This window comes from Sardina pilchardus, chromosome 15, assembly GCF_963854185.1.
Source record: "Sardina pilchardus chromosome 15, fSarPil1.1, whole genome shotgun sequence".
Classification (NCBI taxonomy): Eukaryota; Metazoa; Chordata; class Actinopteri; order Clupeiformes; family Clupeidae; genus Sardina; species Sardina pilchardus.
The window spans coordinates 1,011,210-1,028,868 of NC_085008.1; the positions used below are offsets into that span (position 1 = coordinate 1,011,210).

Here is a 17,659-nt window from a genome sequence, read left to right on the forward strand (position 1 = left end):
AACAACGTTTGAATGAAGTTTCTACGTTAAACGGTTCAAGCTGAATTGCGTGCGTTAGAAGAAGAATAATAAGAAGTTGCGGAAGAAGACTTGGAAGAACAGTATAGTGCATTTTCATGCACTATAATAATAAGAAGAATAGGAAGAACAGTACAGTGCATTTTCATGCACTGTAATAATAAGAAGAATAGGAAGAACAGTACAGTGCATTTTCATGCACTGTAATAATAAGAAGAAGAAGAAGAAGAAGAAGAAGAAGACCGAGGAAGAACAGTACAGTGCATTTTCATGCACTGTAATAATAAAAAGATCATAATAGAAAATAAAAACAAAGCATAAATCAAGATCAAATCAATAAGGAATAATTAACATAAAAGACTCCAGATGGAATAATTAAGAGACAGTTAGCAGAAAGCATCTGAGAACAATTTGGTCTTAAGTCTAGATTTAAAACAGGCTGCAGTTGGGGCCTTTTTAATGGCATCAGAAAGTTGGTTCCAAAGCTGAACCCACCTCGCGCGTGAACACGAAGGGGTGCTCCACCAGCGTCACCACGGTGATACGGCTGCCCGACACCGGCATGCCCGCGCGCCAGCGACCCCGTCCCCCCCCCTCCCGCCCGCGCTGCTGAGCCTCCGCGCGTTGCCGTGGCCACGACCCCTGCCACAGGCCCCGCTCCTCCTCCACCTCCAGCTGCCCGTCCTGCCAGCTGCCCACGGTCACCCAGGTGGGCTGACCGACCGCGTCGCGCCGCAGGCTCCACACGTGCACGCGCTGGGACACCTCCACACGCGACGCATTCCCCCGCACGCTCACCGGCCCCGTCACCCCCGTGAAGGACGTGTTGGACAGGAACCTGCAGGGGGCAGGGGTCAGGGGTCAAAGGTCAAAGGTCAAACAGGTAACACTTTACATCACAACACAGCTGTTGCTTTGGAATTACAGCCAATACAATGTAGTCACATTATCAGTTCCACACAATAACACACACGCTATGGGAACAGGTGACAGCAATAACACACAAACACACTCTATGATAACAGCAATAACACACACACACTTTATGATAACAGCAATAACACACACACACACACACACACACACACTCTATGGGAACAGGTAACAGTAATAACACACACACACTCTATGGGAAGCTGTTGGGTTACTGATCATTTCTGAACTTATAACATTTATAATTCCACAGTTGTTAAATTGCAGTGAAATTGAGTGAAGCATGTCGTAGCCATTTTGACAAATTATTATACACATGCCCTGAATAGCATTATTTGTGCTTTTGAATATTCATGAAATCCATCTATTGTATTTTTAAAAATGTGCTTCTGAATGTAGGAGAGCAGTAGGATTACTGCAGCACCAGTAGAGGGAAGGGAATGTTAACAGCAATAACACACACACACACACACACACACACACACACACACACTCTCTATGGGAATGGCTAACAGCAATAACACACACTCTGTGGGCTGCAGCACCAGTATGGGGAAGGGAATGTCCCGGGAGTAATATCACACACACACACTGGAACAGGTGACAGCAATAACACACACTCTGCAGCACCAGCATAGGGAAGGGAATGTCCCGGGAGGCCTTTGAATTGGAATTGTTTTGGAGCTGAAGTGTCGGATTGAGTGACAGTGGTTACTGGCTATACATATTATCCATGCATATCATCCATACATACTTTGGTTCACCTTTTTGTGCGCTAAGAGAACATTTATATTCCTAAAGAGGAGCGCGTGAGAAGACTACCTGTTCACTCCCTCCAGGGCCCTGATTGGACATGAGCGAGCGGTGAAAGGGCGTGTCCAGGGCCCTGATTGGACATGAGGGAGCGGTGAAAGGGCGTGTCCAGGGCCCTGATTGGACATGAGGGAGCAGCGAGAGGGCGTGTCCAGGGCCCTGATTGGACATGAGGGAGCAGCGAGAGGGCGTGTCCAGGGCCCTGATTGGACATGAGGGAGCGGTGAGAGGGCGCTTCAGTGCGCTGTAATTAATTGTGGAGTCGCTGTGCGAGAGGATCACAGCCAGCTGCCTGTCACTGCCACAGAGGATCAAAGCGGCGCTTTAAATCCGCACAGTCCCGGCTAGAGGGGACGCTACGCACGGCGGGATTTACTGGAGCGTGCCGCCTCCCAGAGACAGGGAATCACCAGCACACCTGTGTGTGTGTGTGTGTGGCGGGATTTACTGGAGCGAGCCGCCTCCCAGAGACAGGGAATCACCAGCACACCTGTGTGTGTGTGTGTGTGTGTGTGTGTGTGTGTGTGTGTGTGTGTGTGTGTGTGTGTGTGTGTGTGTGTGTGTGCGGCGGGATTTACTGGAGCGCGCCGCCTCCCGGAGACAGGGAATCAACAGCACACCTGCTCTACCTGACGGCTGTATGAAGACTTCAACATAATCCCCCTCTGTGCAACACTCTCTCTCTCACACACACACACACACACACATGACATGTATTTTCTGCTCTGGACAAAAAAATGCCAAAACTCACATCTTCTGAGTCGAATTCATTAGAATGATCAGTTCCTGTGTTACTGTTCTCTTCTTCCACACACATGCTCATCTAACAGTGTGTGTGTGTGTGTGTGTGTGTGTGTGGTCAAGAGATACCTACTGTGTGTGTGTATGTGTGTGTGTGCAGTCCAGAGATAGCTAGTGTGTGTGGTCAAGTTGATGTTGCTGAATACTGATGGTGTTGTTCACACACTCTTTCATGAGAGATAGCGTATGCGTGGTTAAGATGCTGGAGCTGATGGTGTTGTTCACACACTCTTTCATGAGAGATAGCGTACTGTATGTGTGGTGGTTAAGATGCTGGAGCTGATGGTGTTGATATTACAGATGCTCTCTGTCCTCTTCTCTGGATCTCTACATGAAAAGGCAGCTGAGCTGAGTTGAGGCTACCACAGCTGAGGCTACCACAGGCTAGCTGAGTTGAGGCTACCACAGCTGAGGCTACCACAGGCTAGCTGAGTTGAGGCTACCACAGCTGAGGCTACCACGGGCCAGCTGAGTTGAGGCTACCACAGGCCAGTTGAGGCTACCACAGGCTAGCTGAGTTGAGTTGAGGCTACCACAGGCCAGCTGAGTTGAGTTGAGGCTACCACAGGCTAGCTGAGTTGAGTTGAGGCTACCACAGGCTATCTGAGTTGAGGCTACCACAGGCTAGCTGAGTTGAGTTGAGGCTACCACAGGCTAGCTGAGTTGAGGCTACCACAGGCTAGCTGAGTTGAGTTGAGGCTACCACAGGCCAGCTGAGTTGAGTTGAGGCTACCACAGGCTAGCTGAGTTGAGTTGAGGCTACCACAGGCTAGCTGAGTTGAGTTGAGGCTACCACAGGCTAGCTGAGTTGAGGCTACCACAGGCTAGCTGAGTTGAGTTGAGGCTACCACAGGCTAGCTGAGTTGAGTTGAGGCTACCACAGGCCAGCTGAGTTGAGTTGAGGCTACCACAGGCTAGCTGAGTTGAGTTGAGGCTACCACAGGCTAGCTGAGTTGAGTTGAGGCTACCACAGGCTATCTGAGTTGAGGCTACCACAGGCTAGCTGAGTTGAGTTGAGGCTACCACAGGCCAGCTGAGTTGAGTTGAGGCTACCACAGGCTAGCTGAGTTGAGTTGAGGCTACCACAGCTGAGGCTACCACAGGCTAGCTGAGTTGAGTTGAGGCTACCACAGTTGAGGCTACCACAGGCCAGCTGAGTTGAGTTGAGGCTACCACAGGCTAGCTGAGTTGAGTTGAGGCTACCACAGGCTAGCTGAGTTGAGTTGAGGCTACCACAGGCTAGCTGAGTTGAGTTGAGGCTACCACAGGCTAGCTGAGTTGAGGCTACCACAGGCTAGCTGAGTTGAGTTGAGGCTACCACAGGCCAGCTGAGTTGAGTTGAGGCTACCAAAGGCTAGCTGAGTTGAGTTGAGGCTACCACAGGCCAGCTGAGTTGAGTTGAGGCTACCACAGGCTAGCTGAGTTGAGTTGAGGCTACCACAGGCTATCTGAGTTGAGGCTACCACAGCTGAGGCTACCACAGGCTAGCTGAGTTGAGTTGAGGCTACCACAGTTGAGGCTACCACAGGCCAGCTGAGTTGAGTTGAGGCTACCACAGTTGAGGCTACCACAGGCCAGCTGAGTTGAGTTGAGGCTACCACAGGCCAGCTGAGTTGAGTTGAGGCTACCACAGTTGAGGCTACCACAGGCTATCTGAGTTGAGTTGAGGCTACCACAGGCTATCTGAGTTGAGCTGAGGCTACCACAGGCTAGCTGAGTTGAGTTGAGGCTACCACAGGCTAGCTGAGTTGAGGCTACCACAGGCTAGCTGAGTTGAGTTGAGGCTACCACAGGCTAGCTGAGTTGAGTTGAGGCTACCACAGGCTAGCTGAGTTGAGTTGAGGCTACCACAGGCTATCTGAGTTGAGGCTACCACAGGCTAGCTGAGTTGAGTTGAGGCTACCACAGGCCAGCTGAGTTGAGTTGAGGCTACCACAGGCTAGCTGAGTTGAGTTGAGGCTACCACAGCTGAGGCTACCACAGGCTAGCTGAGTTGAGTTGAGGCTACCACAGTTGAGGCTACCACAGGCCAGCTGAGTTGAGTTGAGGCTACCACAGGCCAGCTGAGTTGAGGCTACCACAGGCCAGCTGAGTTGATGGTGGATGTAGTCATAAATCCAGTTTACTCTCATAAATGTGTGTGTGTGTGTGTGTGTGTGTGCACGCGTGTGTGCGTGCATGCGTGTGTGCGTGTGTGCGTGCGTGCCTGTGTGTGTGTGTGTGTGTGTGTGCTTTTATCTCTTTCTTTGTCTGAGGGCCTCTCACCTCTCAGTGGAGTGTTGCGTCAGACATCTCCTGCAAGTGTGTGTATGTGTGCGTTTGTTTGTGTGTGTGTATGTGTGTGTGTGTGTGTGTGTGTGTGTGTGTGTGTGTGTGAGAGAGAGAGAGACTTGAGGTGGTGTGTGGGGAGGTGTGTTTGTTAACGCCACACCGACACGGTGTTTCCCACAGCTGTCTCATTCCAGTCCCTTCAAAGGATGGCGTGACACCTGTGCCATCTAACACACACCTTGACACCTGTGCCATCTAACTCGGTTGTTAAGTCCGACGTCACGGACCCAGCAGCTTTTTTGTGAAAAGACATTTATTAGCGCAGCCAGACAGGTTTTGCTACTTGTAAACTTTGTCATCACCACCTTCGTTTTAGCGGTTTTAAAACAAAATCGCTAAACTTTAACAAAGTAATCACTGTAGCTATACAGTCAGATGATATATGAATGGGTAATGTCCAGGCTTCCGCGAAAAATATAGATTTGATCAGGTTGAGGCAACAAGTCCGTATACGATGACAATTTTCGTAAAGGCTAGTCAGAATAGCGGAAAATAATAGTTTATTTTACTGTCTATGGAGAATAACATGTGAGTTTGAAAGCCGTTGGACCCGGAAAACTATTTATTTTCCCATTATTACATCATCACTTAATAACCGAACACACACAAAACAAAGCTTCACTACGCCATGGCAACATCACCGCACAACAAAGCTACAATACGCCATGGCAACGTCACCGCACAACGAAGATACACTACGCCATGGCAACGCCACCACACAACAAAGCTACACTACGCCATGGCAACGTCACAGCACAACAAAGCTACACTACACCATGGCAACATCACAGCACAACAAAGCTACACTTTGCCATGGCAACGTCACCGTACAACAAAGCTACACTACACCATGGCAACGCCACCACACAACGAAGATACACTACGTACACCATGGCAACGTCACCACACAAAAAGCTACACTACACCATGGCAACGTCACCACACAACAAAGCTACACTATGCCATGGAAACATCAGAAACATTGCACAACATTTACAACAACAACCGCTGTTTAATGACCATGCAGTTTGAGTGTGCTTCCTAACAATGCTGTTTACTTTGTATGTGTGTGTGTGTGTGTGTGTATTGTGTATTGTATGAGTGTGTGTGTGTGTGTGTGTGTGTGTGTGTGTGTGTGTGTGTGTGAGTGTGTGAGTGTTTCATGACACTGCAGTTTATCTATCTGATTGTATGTGTGTGTGTGTGTGTGTGAGAGTGAGTGTGAGTGTGTGTGCTTCATGACACTGCAGTTTATCTGTCTGTTTGCATGTGTGTGTGTGTGTGTGTAAGTGTGTGTGTGTGTGTATGTGTGTGTGTGTGTGTGTGTGTGTGAGTGTGTGTGCTTCATGACACTGCAGTTTATCTGTCTGATTGTGTGTGTGTGTGTGTGTGTGTGTGTGTGTGTGTGTGCGTGTGTGTGTGTGTGTGTGCTCTGGAGGCTATTGATCCCACTAGTGCCTTGTTCGTCTCAGAAAAACCCTGAAAGCTCCAAGAGATTCCACTGGCCAAGTGCTTCTTTATCCTATTGTGTTAGAAATGTGTGTGTGTGTGTGTGTGTGTGTGTGTGTGTGTGTGTGTGTGTGTGTGTGTGTGTGTGTGTGTGTATCTGTCTGTTTGTAGCAAATATAAGATGTGTGTGCGTGTGTGTGTGTACTCTGCATGTGTTTTTGTAAATATAAGTACAGTATATGCATATGTGTACAGTATGTATGCATTAGTATGTATCTGTGTTATTGTTACACTATCATATAGGATTGTATGACTGCTTTGGCAACATGAATATCTCATTTGTCATGTCAATAAAGCATTTTTGAATTTGAATTTGAGAGAGAGAGAGAGACAGAGCGAGAGAGAGAGAGAGAGAGAGAGAGAGAGAGAGAGAGAGAGATAGTGATTGTATGTGTGTGGGTGTGTGTGTGTAGCCCTGTGTGTGTATGCGTGTGTGTGTGTGTGTGTGTGTGTGTGTGTGTGTGTGTGTGTGTGTGTATGCATGTGTGTATGCATGTGTGTGTGTGTGTGTGTGTGTGTGTGTGTGTGTGTGTGTGTGTGTGTGTGTAAGAGAGGGAGAAGAGCCTTGTGTGTGTGTGTGTGTGTGTGTGTGTGTGTGTGTGTGTGTGTGTGTGTGTGTGCGTGCAAGAGAGAGAGAGAGAGAGAGAGAGACGAGCCTGGCGTGTATGGGTGTGCAAGAGAGAGAGAGAACAGCCTGGTGTGTATGTGTGTGTGTGTGTGTGTGTGTGTGTGTGTGTGCCCTGGCCTTGCGGAGGGGCAGAGTGTCAGTGAGACTGTGGGCTTCTCTGATAAGCGTGATCTCTCCCCTGTAGGGACACAACACAGCCAGACTCATGAATAAGGCTTAACGCGCACCAAAGACATGGGCATTCTGCCTGTGTGTGTGTGTGTGTGTGTGTGTGTGTGTGTGTGTGTGCGAGTGTGTGTGTGTGTCCTCAGTAAGACCTGTTCACCCCCTCCCTGACATATGACTGAGTGCAACACACTGGGGTCAGTCACTGACCATCGCTCTTTCTGTGTGTGTGTGTGTGTGTGTGTGTGAGAGAGAGAGAGACTCTGGTCATCGGTTTTCTGAGGGTAAACGTATTTATTCACACACACACACACACACACACACACATACACACACACACACACACACACCTGCTGGAGGCCAGGTCTCCTACTGGGACGACTATAAGTACTCACTCACAACACTGCAGGAGCATTGTGTACTGTGTGCTGCACTGGGGATACATTAACACACGCACACACACGCACACACACACACACACACACACACACACACACACACACACACACACACACACACACACACTGCTCCAGGGTACCAGCCTCTAGCTGCTGTGTGGCAGGTCACAGTCGGGCTAAATTTGGATTGACCGCCGTGGGCATCAGGTACTGATCGGTGAAATGAATTCATGTGAGACAAACACTCTTGCACACACACATACACACACACAGAAGAATTTATGTGAGACAAACACACACACACACACACACACACACACTGATGAATGTGTGTGAGTCAGTGCTGTATTGTGTACATCAGTGTTCAGCTGGGCCCACCAGAGAGCTTGATATATTGCTGACTCAGCGCTCTGCTGCCGTAGCAACAGACAGCAGTGATCATCAGCGGAACACTCTAGAACACTCTAGAACACTCTCACCTTGCGCTCACCTGTATGGCTCTGGCCTACACCACCTGATGGAAGGGGGGGGGGGGGGTGTCTGAGTGAAGCACTGGGAGGGAGGGGGGGAGCTGTGCAGGTGAACGGCGAAAGAACACCTACAAGGTGACCACTTCCTCCTCCACAAACATGAACCAGATAGGCATCAGCTGCTCCGTCAGGCGCCATCGCTGCTACATCATCTGCTATCAGCTCCATCAGGCGCCATCGCTGCTACAGTATATCAGCTGCTATCAGCTCCATCAGGCGCCATCGCTGCTACATCATCTGCTATCAGCTTCCGTCTAGCAATACAGCTTCTCAAGCAGCTGAGTTTCAAACTGAACAGCCGCTTTAGACTACAGCTGATTAAACTGAACTGCCTCTAAAGACAACACGGCTGATTAAACAGAACAGCCTCTATAGACTATTAAACTGAACAGCCTCTTTAGACTACAGCTGATTAAACAGAACAGCCTCTACAGACTTCAGCTGATTACACAGAACAGCCTCTTTAACAGAACAGCCTCTTAAGACTACAGCTGATTAAACAGAACAGCCTCTTTAGACTACAGCTGATTAAACAGAACAGCCTCTTAAGACTACAGCTGATTAAACAGAACAGCCTCTTAAGACTACAGCTGATTAAACAGAACAGCCTCTTTAGACTACAGCTGATTAAACAGAACAGCCTCTTTAGACTTCAGCTGATTACACAGAACAGCCTCTTTAGACTTCAGCTGATTACACAGAACAGCCTCTTTAGACTTCAGCTGATTACACAGAACAGCCTCATAAGACTATTAAACTGAACAGCCTCTTAAGACTACAGCTGATTAAACAGAACAGCCTCATAAGACTATTAAACTGAACAGCCTCTAAAGACTATTAAACTGAACAGCCTCTAAAGACTACAGCTGATTAAACTAAACAGCCTCTAAAGACTAATTAACCAGAGCGGCCTCCACAGCCTGGTCCACTCACCTGGCCAGGTACTGTCCTGAGGACGGCAGCTCGTGCTTGTTGGGTTTGTCGTAGCAGTTCACCATGTTCTGGATCAGCGCCAGGTCGGGCCGCACCACGGTTGCCGCGGCGACGGCCCTGGCGACCAGCTGCAGGGCGTCGCTGATGTAGGAGTCGAGCGGCTTGCGGTCCACCTCGCCGTACGCCAGCAGGCCGAGCGGCAGGCCGATGGTGTGCAGCATGTCGGGGCTCAGCGGGTACCCCACGACCCAGTGCACGGCGGGCAGCGCCAGGCCCAGCCGGTGGGCACAGCGCAGGACGGAGGCGGCACACTGGGGGTCGGAGCCGAACAGCAGCACGGAGGCGGGCGGGGGGTCGGCCTGGAGCAGGTGGCGCGACAGGAAGTCGGCGATCTCGGCGTCCTCCTGCGCCGCGGCGGCGTGCGACAGGTCCAGGGAGGCGCGCAGGTGCCACGCCTCGCCCGGCCACACGGGGGCGCCCACCGGCCCCAGCAGCTCCAGCATGCCCGTCGCCTCCCAGCCCTGGCACAGCACCGCCATGCCCTCGCGCCACCCGCTGCGCCGCAGAACCGCTCGCAGCAGCTCCGCCAGGCCCGACGGGGGCACGCCCGTCACCATCTGCAGGTGGAACCGGTTCTGCAGGGAACAGAGCAGAACATTAGCGGTTCTGCAGGGACAAGAGCAGATCATTAGTGGTTCTGCAGGGACAAGAGGAGAACATTGGTGGTTCTGCAGGGACAAGAGGAGAACATTAGCGGTTCTATAGGGACAAGAGCAGAACATTAGCGGTTCTATAGGGACAAGAGCAGAACATTAGTGGCTCTGCAGGGACAAGAGCAGAACATTAGCGGTTCTGCAGGGACAAGAGCAGAACATTAGCGGTTCTGCAGGGACAAGAGCAGAACATTAGCGGTTCTGCAGGGACAAGAGCAGAACATTAGTGGTTCTGCAGGGACAAGAGCAGAACATTAGCGGTTCTATAGGGACAAGAGCAGAACATTAGTGGCTCTATAGGGACAAGAGCAGAACATTAGCGGTTCTATAGAGACAATTGGAGAACATTAGCGGTTCTATAGGGACAAGAGCAGAACATTAGCGGTTCTATAGGGACAAGAGCAGAACATTAGCAGTTCTGCAGGGACAAGAGCAGAACATTAGCGGTTCTATAGAGACAAAAGGAGAACATTAGCGGTTCTGCAGGGACAAGAGCAGAACAACATTAGCGGTTCTATAGTGACAAGAGCAGAACATTAGTGGCTCTATAGGGACAATAGGAGAACATTAGCGGTTCTATAGAGACAAGAGGAGAACATTGGTGGTTCTATAGGGACAATTGGAGAACATTAGCGGTTCTATAGGGACAAGAGCAGAACATTAGCGGTTCTATAGGGACAATAGGAGAACATTAGCGGTTCTATAGAGACAAGAGGAGAACATTGGTGGTTCTATAGGGACAATTGGAGAACATTAGCGGTTCTATAGGGACAAGAGCAGAACATTAGCGGTTCTATAGAGACAAGAGGAGAACATTAGCGGTTTTGCAGGGACAAGAGCAGAACATTAGTGGTTCTATAGGGACAAGAGGAGAACATTGGTGGTTCTATAGGGCAGAGAGGAGAACATTAGCGGTTCTATAGGGCAGAGAGAGGAATGTTAGCGGTTCTAGAACAGGAGAGATGGAGCTAGCATAAGGTGGTTAAATCAGGAGAATGGGGCATTTGCAGAAGTATACAGATGTTATTGGGACAGGGCAAATCAACTCAAATAAGCATGTTACAATTAACAATTATATTAAGCACCCATCATCCAACTTAAAGGAAATATTAACTCAGTACCCAACACAAAGGACATATAGAGCACTCATTACCCAACATCATGGACATATTGAGCATTGATTACTTAAGGCGAAGTATACCAAGCAGAACAAAGCCTAACCTAACCAGCGCACTCATTTGGATGGAAACATAACAGTGTCAAAATACAGACTATCATAACAGAAAAAACACAACATTGAAAAACAAAAAGGATTGTAAACATTTGTTCAAAGGCAGTGAGGGGATGATATTATCCACATCACCTGGCTTAGTAGTTAAAGGCATCTGTGTGTGTGTGTGTGTGTGTGTGTGTGTGTGTGTGTGTGTGTGTGTGTGTGTGTGTGTGTGTGTGTGGATTAGCAGTTAAGGGTGTCTGACAATTTTCTCAAATCAAATCAAATCATATCAGATTAGATCCGGCCTTCAGGTATTGCACCGTTTGGGCAAAACATTGCAGCACAAAGCAATTTGACAGCTTGTGTGTGTGTGTGTGTGTGAGGGGTGCTTTGACAGCTTGACACACAATTAAAGTAGAAAACAGGCCAAAGGAGTACATAAGAAAAGTAGATAAAACTGTAAATAGAAGCACAGATCCCCAAATGAGAGCCAAATGAATATACATGGGCAATTAAACGGTCAAACACACAGATGGAATAAAAGACAGCTGGGGAAATACATAAATGAGCAGGTGCATAAATAAAACAATTATAGCTATAGGCCAACATAAACCCTGTAAGAGAATACTAAGTGCACTGTGATCACTGGTGAGAAGGTGTTCAAAATGTGTAAGACTGAGAAGACTACAAACCCCCACCACCTGCCCCCTCCCCTCTCCTCAAACACCCCCCCACTACCTGCCCCCTCCCCTCTCCTCAAACACACCCCCACTACCTGCCCCCTCCCCTCTCCTCAAACACACCCCCACCACCTGCCCCCTCCCCTCTCCTCAAACACACCCCCACCACCTGCCCCCTCCCCTCTCCTCAAACACACCCCCACTACCTGCCCCCCCTCCTCAAACACCCCCCCACTACCTGCCCCCTCCCCTCTCCTCAAACACACCCCCACTACCTGCCCCCTCCCCTCTCCTCAAACACACCCCCACTACCTGAGTCATGAGATGTAGTCGTAAGAATAACAGTCGTGAGATGTAGTCGTAAGAATAACAGTCGTGAGATGTAGTCGTAAGTATAACAGTCATGAGATGTAGCCGTAAGAATAACAGTCATGACATGTAGTCTTAAGAATAACAGTCATGAGATGTAGTCGTAATCAATGCTAGAGGTCCACATTGGTCAGTGTGAGACATCATCAACATACCTACCTGTCCCACCTGTATGGACAACAGGTATTTTAGAAAAACACCTACCTGTCCCACCTGTATGGACAACAGGTATTTTAGAATAACACCTGTCCCACCTGTATGGACAACAGGTATTTTAGAATAACACCTGTCCCACCTGTATGGACAACAGGTATTTTAGAATAACACCCACCTGACCCTTCGGTTCTGTTGCTAACTAAATGAGAAAGGCCCCAGAATGGGTCCTTGGTGCACTCTTTCTGTAATGCGAATGGGCAGAGTCCCCCAGGGAAACTGTGCCTGTGTGGCACATGGATAAGACCTCACCAGTCAAGAGCAGAGTGATGGACAAGACCTCATCAATCAAGAGCAGAGAGATGGATAAGACCTCATTAATCAAGAGCAGAGAGATGGATAAGACCTCACCAGTAAAGAGCAGAGAGAGGTGATAAGACCTCATCAGTCAAGAGCAGAGAGATGGATAAGACCTCATCAATCAAGAGCAGAGAGATGGATAAGACCTCATCAGTCAAGAGCAGAGAGAGGTGATAAGACCTCATCAATCAAGAGCAGAGAGATGGATGGCATGTGGTCAGAGACGGCATTATAGACGTCCTCCTCTGCCACGTCAGATGTGAGTTTTCATCCAACATCACCAGATCAGTGACCTCTACACGCTCTGGGTTTAGTCTCCAGCCTCAGCGCTATGGCAACCACCAGATCAGTGACCTCTACACGCTCTGGGTTTAGTCTCCATGGCAACCACCAGATCAGTGACCTCTACACGCTCTGGGCTTAGTCTCCAGTGCTATGGCAACCACCAGATCAGTGACCTCTACACGCTCTGGGCTTAGTCTCCATGGCAACCACCAGATCAGTGACCTCTACACGCTCTGGGTTTAGTCTCCATGGCAACCACCAGATCAGTGACCTCTACACGCTCTGGGTTTAGTCTCCAGCCTCAGTGCCATGGCAACCACCAGATCAGTGACCTCTACACGCTCTGGGTTTAGTCTCCAGCCTCAGTGCCATGGCAACCACCAGATCAGTGACCTTTACACGCTCTGGGTTTAGTCTCCACCAGATCAGTGACCTCTACACGCTCTGGGTTTAGTCTCCATGGCAACCACCAGATCAGTGACCTCTACACGCTCTGGGTTTAGTCTCCATGGCAACCACCAGATCAGTGACCTCTACACGCTCTGGGTTTAGTCTCCATGGCAACCACCAGATCAGTGACCTCTACACGCTCTGGGTTTAGTCTCCACCAGATCAGTGACCTCTACACGCTCTGGGTTTAGTCTCCACACCAGATCAGTGACCTCTACACGCTCTGGGTTTAGTCTCCACACCAGATCAGTGACCTCTACACGCTCTGGGTTTAGTCTCCACACTAGATCAGTGACCTCTACACGCTCTGGGTTTAGTCTCCACACCAGATCAGTGACCTCTACACGCTCTGGGTTTAGTCTCCACACCAGATCAGTGACCTCTACACGCTCTGGGTTTAGTCTCCAGCCTCAGCGCTATGGCAACCACTCAAGAAGCACTGCATGCACAAAGAACAACGTGAGTTTATGTGAGAGTTGAACTTTTCTCCAGGACACTTTAACATAAAAAGGTTTTAATATTGGTCTGAACGGCAGGGGAGCCGGAGTGGATATCTCCAGCTCATAAATGAGTTTGAACCTCTGTGTGTTTTTACGATTGCCAGCCTGCTTTTCTGCTCTTACTCCGGACACTAGTAATGTTTTTATCTTCCCTGATGCTCTGCGAGGCTTTGATCTGCACATTTTTGATCTTCCCGAACTTCCCCAACTCCTTCAGACAGGGCCCAGTAAAGATTATAGCACTTGATAGTAGTCTCCCACAGAGCTGCAGAGTAGAGGCATTCATGTAGAGACAATCCCATCGCAAAACAACAACACACAACATGGCAGCGACTGATTACGCAAACACAGAAGATGATCACTCATGTAGAGATAACGCCATCACAACACAACAACATGGCAGCACATACACAACCCAGTACATATACAACCCAGCACATACACAAGCCAGCTCATACACAACCCAGCACACACACAACAACAAGAGCTATGAGGATCAACCCAGCTCATACACAACCCCGCATATACACAACAACAAGAGCTTTGAGTATCAATGCAACAGATGAACCTCTAAGAAAAGTGTTTTGCACATACACAACAACATGAACTATGTATTTAGCTCTAGTATTTACTATTTTACTGCTCTTTTAGTCATGTTGATTTGTTGATTTGCTTTGTATTATCCTGTTTACACTGTAGTGTATGTTGTGTGTGGTGTCTTAAGCTGCTGGGACCTTCAATTTCCCCTTGGGGATCAATAAAGTATCTATCTATCTATCTATCTATCTGTCTATCTATCCATCATTGTACATACATGACAACATGAGCTGAGGATCAATGCAACAGATGAATCTATAAGAGAAGTGCATTGTACATACACGACAATCAAGAGCTACAGTATTCACAAGGGAGAAAATGCACATAATACAGGGACTTGCCATCACACCTACATACTTGCATGTGCATCCTTAGACTCAATCCCAGTTCAGTGGTGTGGCCGTCCTTCCCAATGAGAGGCGTGTGTGTTCCCCTCCCCTCCTCCTCTCAAGGCCAATCTCATCTCCTGAGCCCCAGACCCAGCCAATTTCACTGGCCTTTCACTGCGATGGCAAAGCTCTCTCTCTCTCTCTCTCACACACACACACACACACACACACATATATACACACACACACACACACACACACACACACACACACACACACACACACACACACACACACACACACACATATACACACACACATACACACACACACACACACACACACACACACACACACACATATATATACACACACACACACACGTACACGCATGCACGCACACACGCTCACACACACACTGTGATGGCGAAGCTCTTTCTCACACACACACACACACACACACACACACACACACGCTCACACACACACTGTGATGGCGAAGCCCCCAACATGTCAGGCTGACCACGCTGACCACGCTAACCACACCTGACAGAGGGTCATTCAGTCGGCCATCCGCTACAACGGCGTGTGTGTGTGTGTGTGAGAGAGAGAGGAGGTGTGTGTGTGTGTGTGTGTGTGTGTGTGTATGAGAGAGCAGAGGAGGGGTGTGCTCCATCAGCCGAGACTGCACTATGGGGAGAAGCAGGTTTTTATTCTCATTCAGCTCCATGGGGCAGTGTGTGTGTGTGTGTGTGTGTGTGCGTTCTCACTCAGCTCCATGGGGCAGTGTGTGTGTGTGTGTGTGTGTGTGTGTGTGTGCGTTCTCACTCAGCTCCATGGGGCAGTGTGTGTGTGTGTGTGTGTGTGTGTGTGTGTGCGTTCTCACTCAGCTCCATGGGGCAGTGTGTGTGTGTGTGTGTGCGTTCTCACTCAGCTCCATGGGGCAGTGTGTGTGTGTGTGTGTGTGTTCTCACTCAGCTCCATGGGCCAGAGGCTTGTAATTCTGGTGCTGCCATGACAGACCTGCTGCTCCTCAGCACAGACCTCACTGCTTTGCCTCTGAGATGGTGTGTGTGTGTGTGTGGGGGGGGGGTTATGGTGTGTGTGTGGGGGGTGTTTTGGCACCGATATGGTGGGGGTGGCTGGCTCTGATGCTCTCTACGGTGGCAGTGAAAGAATAGAATAGAATAGAGTTTATCCTTTTTTGATCCCGTGAGGGAAATTCAGTCTCTGCATTTAACCCAGTTTAACCGAATTAGTGAACACACACAGCACACAGCACACACACAGTGAGGTGAATCCCACACAACCCAGAGCAGTGAGCTGCCTGCCCAACCAGCGGCGCTCGGGGAGCAGTGAGGGGTTAGGTGCCTTGCTCAAGGGCACTTCAGCCGTGGACTGGTCGGGGATCTAACCGGCAAACCATCGGTTACAAGCTCGAAGCCCTAACCAGTAGGCCACGGCTGCCCTGATCTGATGGCACAGCAAATGACCATAGCACCGCTGATAGGAGGGAGTTGGGGAACGTTCAACCAGAACTGCTACTTCTCCATAGCACTGCTGATAGGGGGGAGTTGGGGAACGTTCAACCAGAACTGCTACTTCTCCATAGCACTGCTGATAGGAGGGAGTTGGGGAATGTTCAACCAGAACTGCTACTTCCCCATAGCACCGCTGATAGGAGGGAGTTGGGGAACGTTCAACCAGAACTGCTACTTCCCCATAGCACCGCTGATAGGAGGGAGTTGGGGAACGTTCAACCAGAACTGCTACTTCTCCATAGCACCGCTGATAGGAGGGAGTTGGGGAACGTTCAACCAGAACTGCTACTTCTCCATAGCACCGCTGATAGGAGGGAGTTGGGGAACGTTCAACCAGAACTGCTACTTCTCCATAGCACTGCTGATAGGAGGGAGTTGGGGAACGTTCAACCAGAACTGCTACTTCCCCAGACTGGTAGACAGGAGAGAGATATGCTGTTCCCTGTCTAATTCACTTGGGAAGATGGGTATTCCGGCAGTGACAGGAGAGAGACATGTCTGATCCTCAGGAAAAGTCAAATCCATGTCCTATCCGATGGGAAGGGGTGGGCGTTATTCCAGTCTGATCCATTTTGTGTCTGATCCGATTGGAAGGGCGAGTGTTATTCCGTATCTGATCCGATGGGAAGGGTGGGCGTTATTCCGGTCTGATCCGATGGGAAGGGTGGGTGTTATTCCGTGTCTGATCCGGTGGGAAGGCAGAGTGTTATTCCGTGTCTGACGTGCCAATCTGCGGATTCCCCTGATCACACGTCACCCCGCAATGACTCCTCCGTACAGGAAGCTTCCACAAGTCCACTGACATTCCATCAGGGAAGCAGGGCTGAGGGAAGCCTTTGATGTCTCCACCCTGGGATATATCTATCCCGCTCTGTGTGTGTGTGTGTGTGTGTGTGTGTGTGTGTGTGTGTGTGATCTGGTGTGGGTGGGGGCATGATATGGAGAGGGCGGGGGAACATTTGAAAGAGTATGATGGAAAAGTTGATATTCAGGAGTGGATGGTGAGATCAAGGCATTCCTCCCCAAGGGTAAACCCATGAACACACACACACACACACACACACACACACACACATGCTCTCAGACACAGTAAAGAGCTGTAGTACTCATGTGGATTGTAGGAGGTCACAGCAGGGGAGAGGAGAGAAGAGGAGAGGAGAAAGATGAGGAGAGGAGAGGAGAGAGGGGAGGAGAGGAGAGGAGAGAGGAGAGGAGAGGAGAGAGGAGAGGAGAGGAGAGGAGAGAAGAGGAGAGGAGGAGAGGAGAGAGGAGAGGAGAGGAGAGGAGAGGAGAGGAGAGGAGAGGAGAGGAGAGGAGAGGAGAGGAGAGGAGAGAAGAGAAGAGAAGAGAAGAGAAGAGAAGAGAAGAGGAGAGGAGAGGAGAGGAGAGGAGAGGAGAGGAGAGGAG

The 17,659-nt window shown here is 49.6% G+C and overlaps 1 protein-coding gene across 1 annotated transcript in view; it reads right to left on the minus strand.

The window, feature by feature from the left end:
* Positions 1-17,659, minus strand: part of grin3bb (glutamate receptor, ionotropic, N-methyl-D-aspartate 3Bb) — an 82,590-nt gene that overhangs the window by 59,110 nt on the left and 5,821 nt on the right. Inside the window, exons 2-3 of the mRNA XM_062556407.1 lie at positions 9,060-9,725; positions 514-856 (exon numbers count right to left, since the gene is read on the minus strand). Of these exons, the coding sequence (XP_062412391.1) occupies positions 514-856; positions 9,060-9,725 (1,009 nt within the window). The remainder of the gene's footprint in view (positions 1-513; positions 857-9,059; positions 9,726-17,659) is intronic.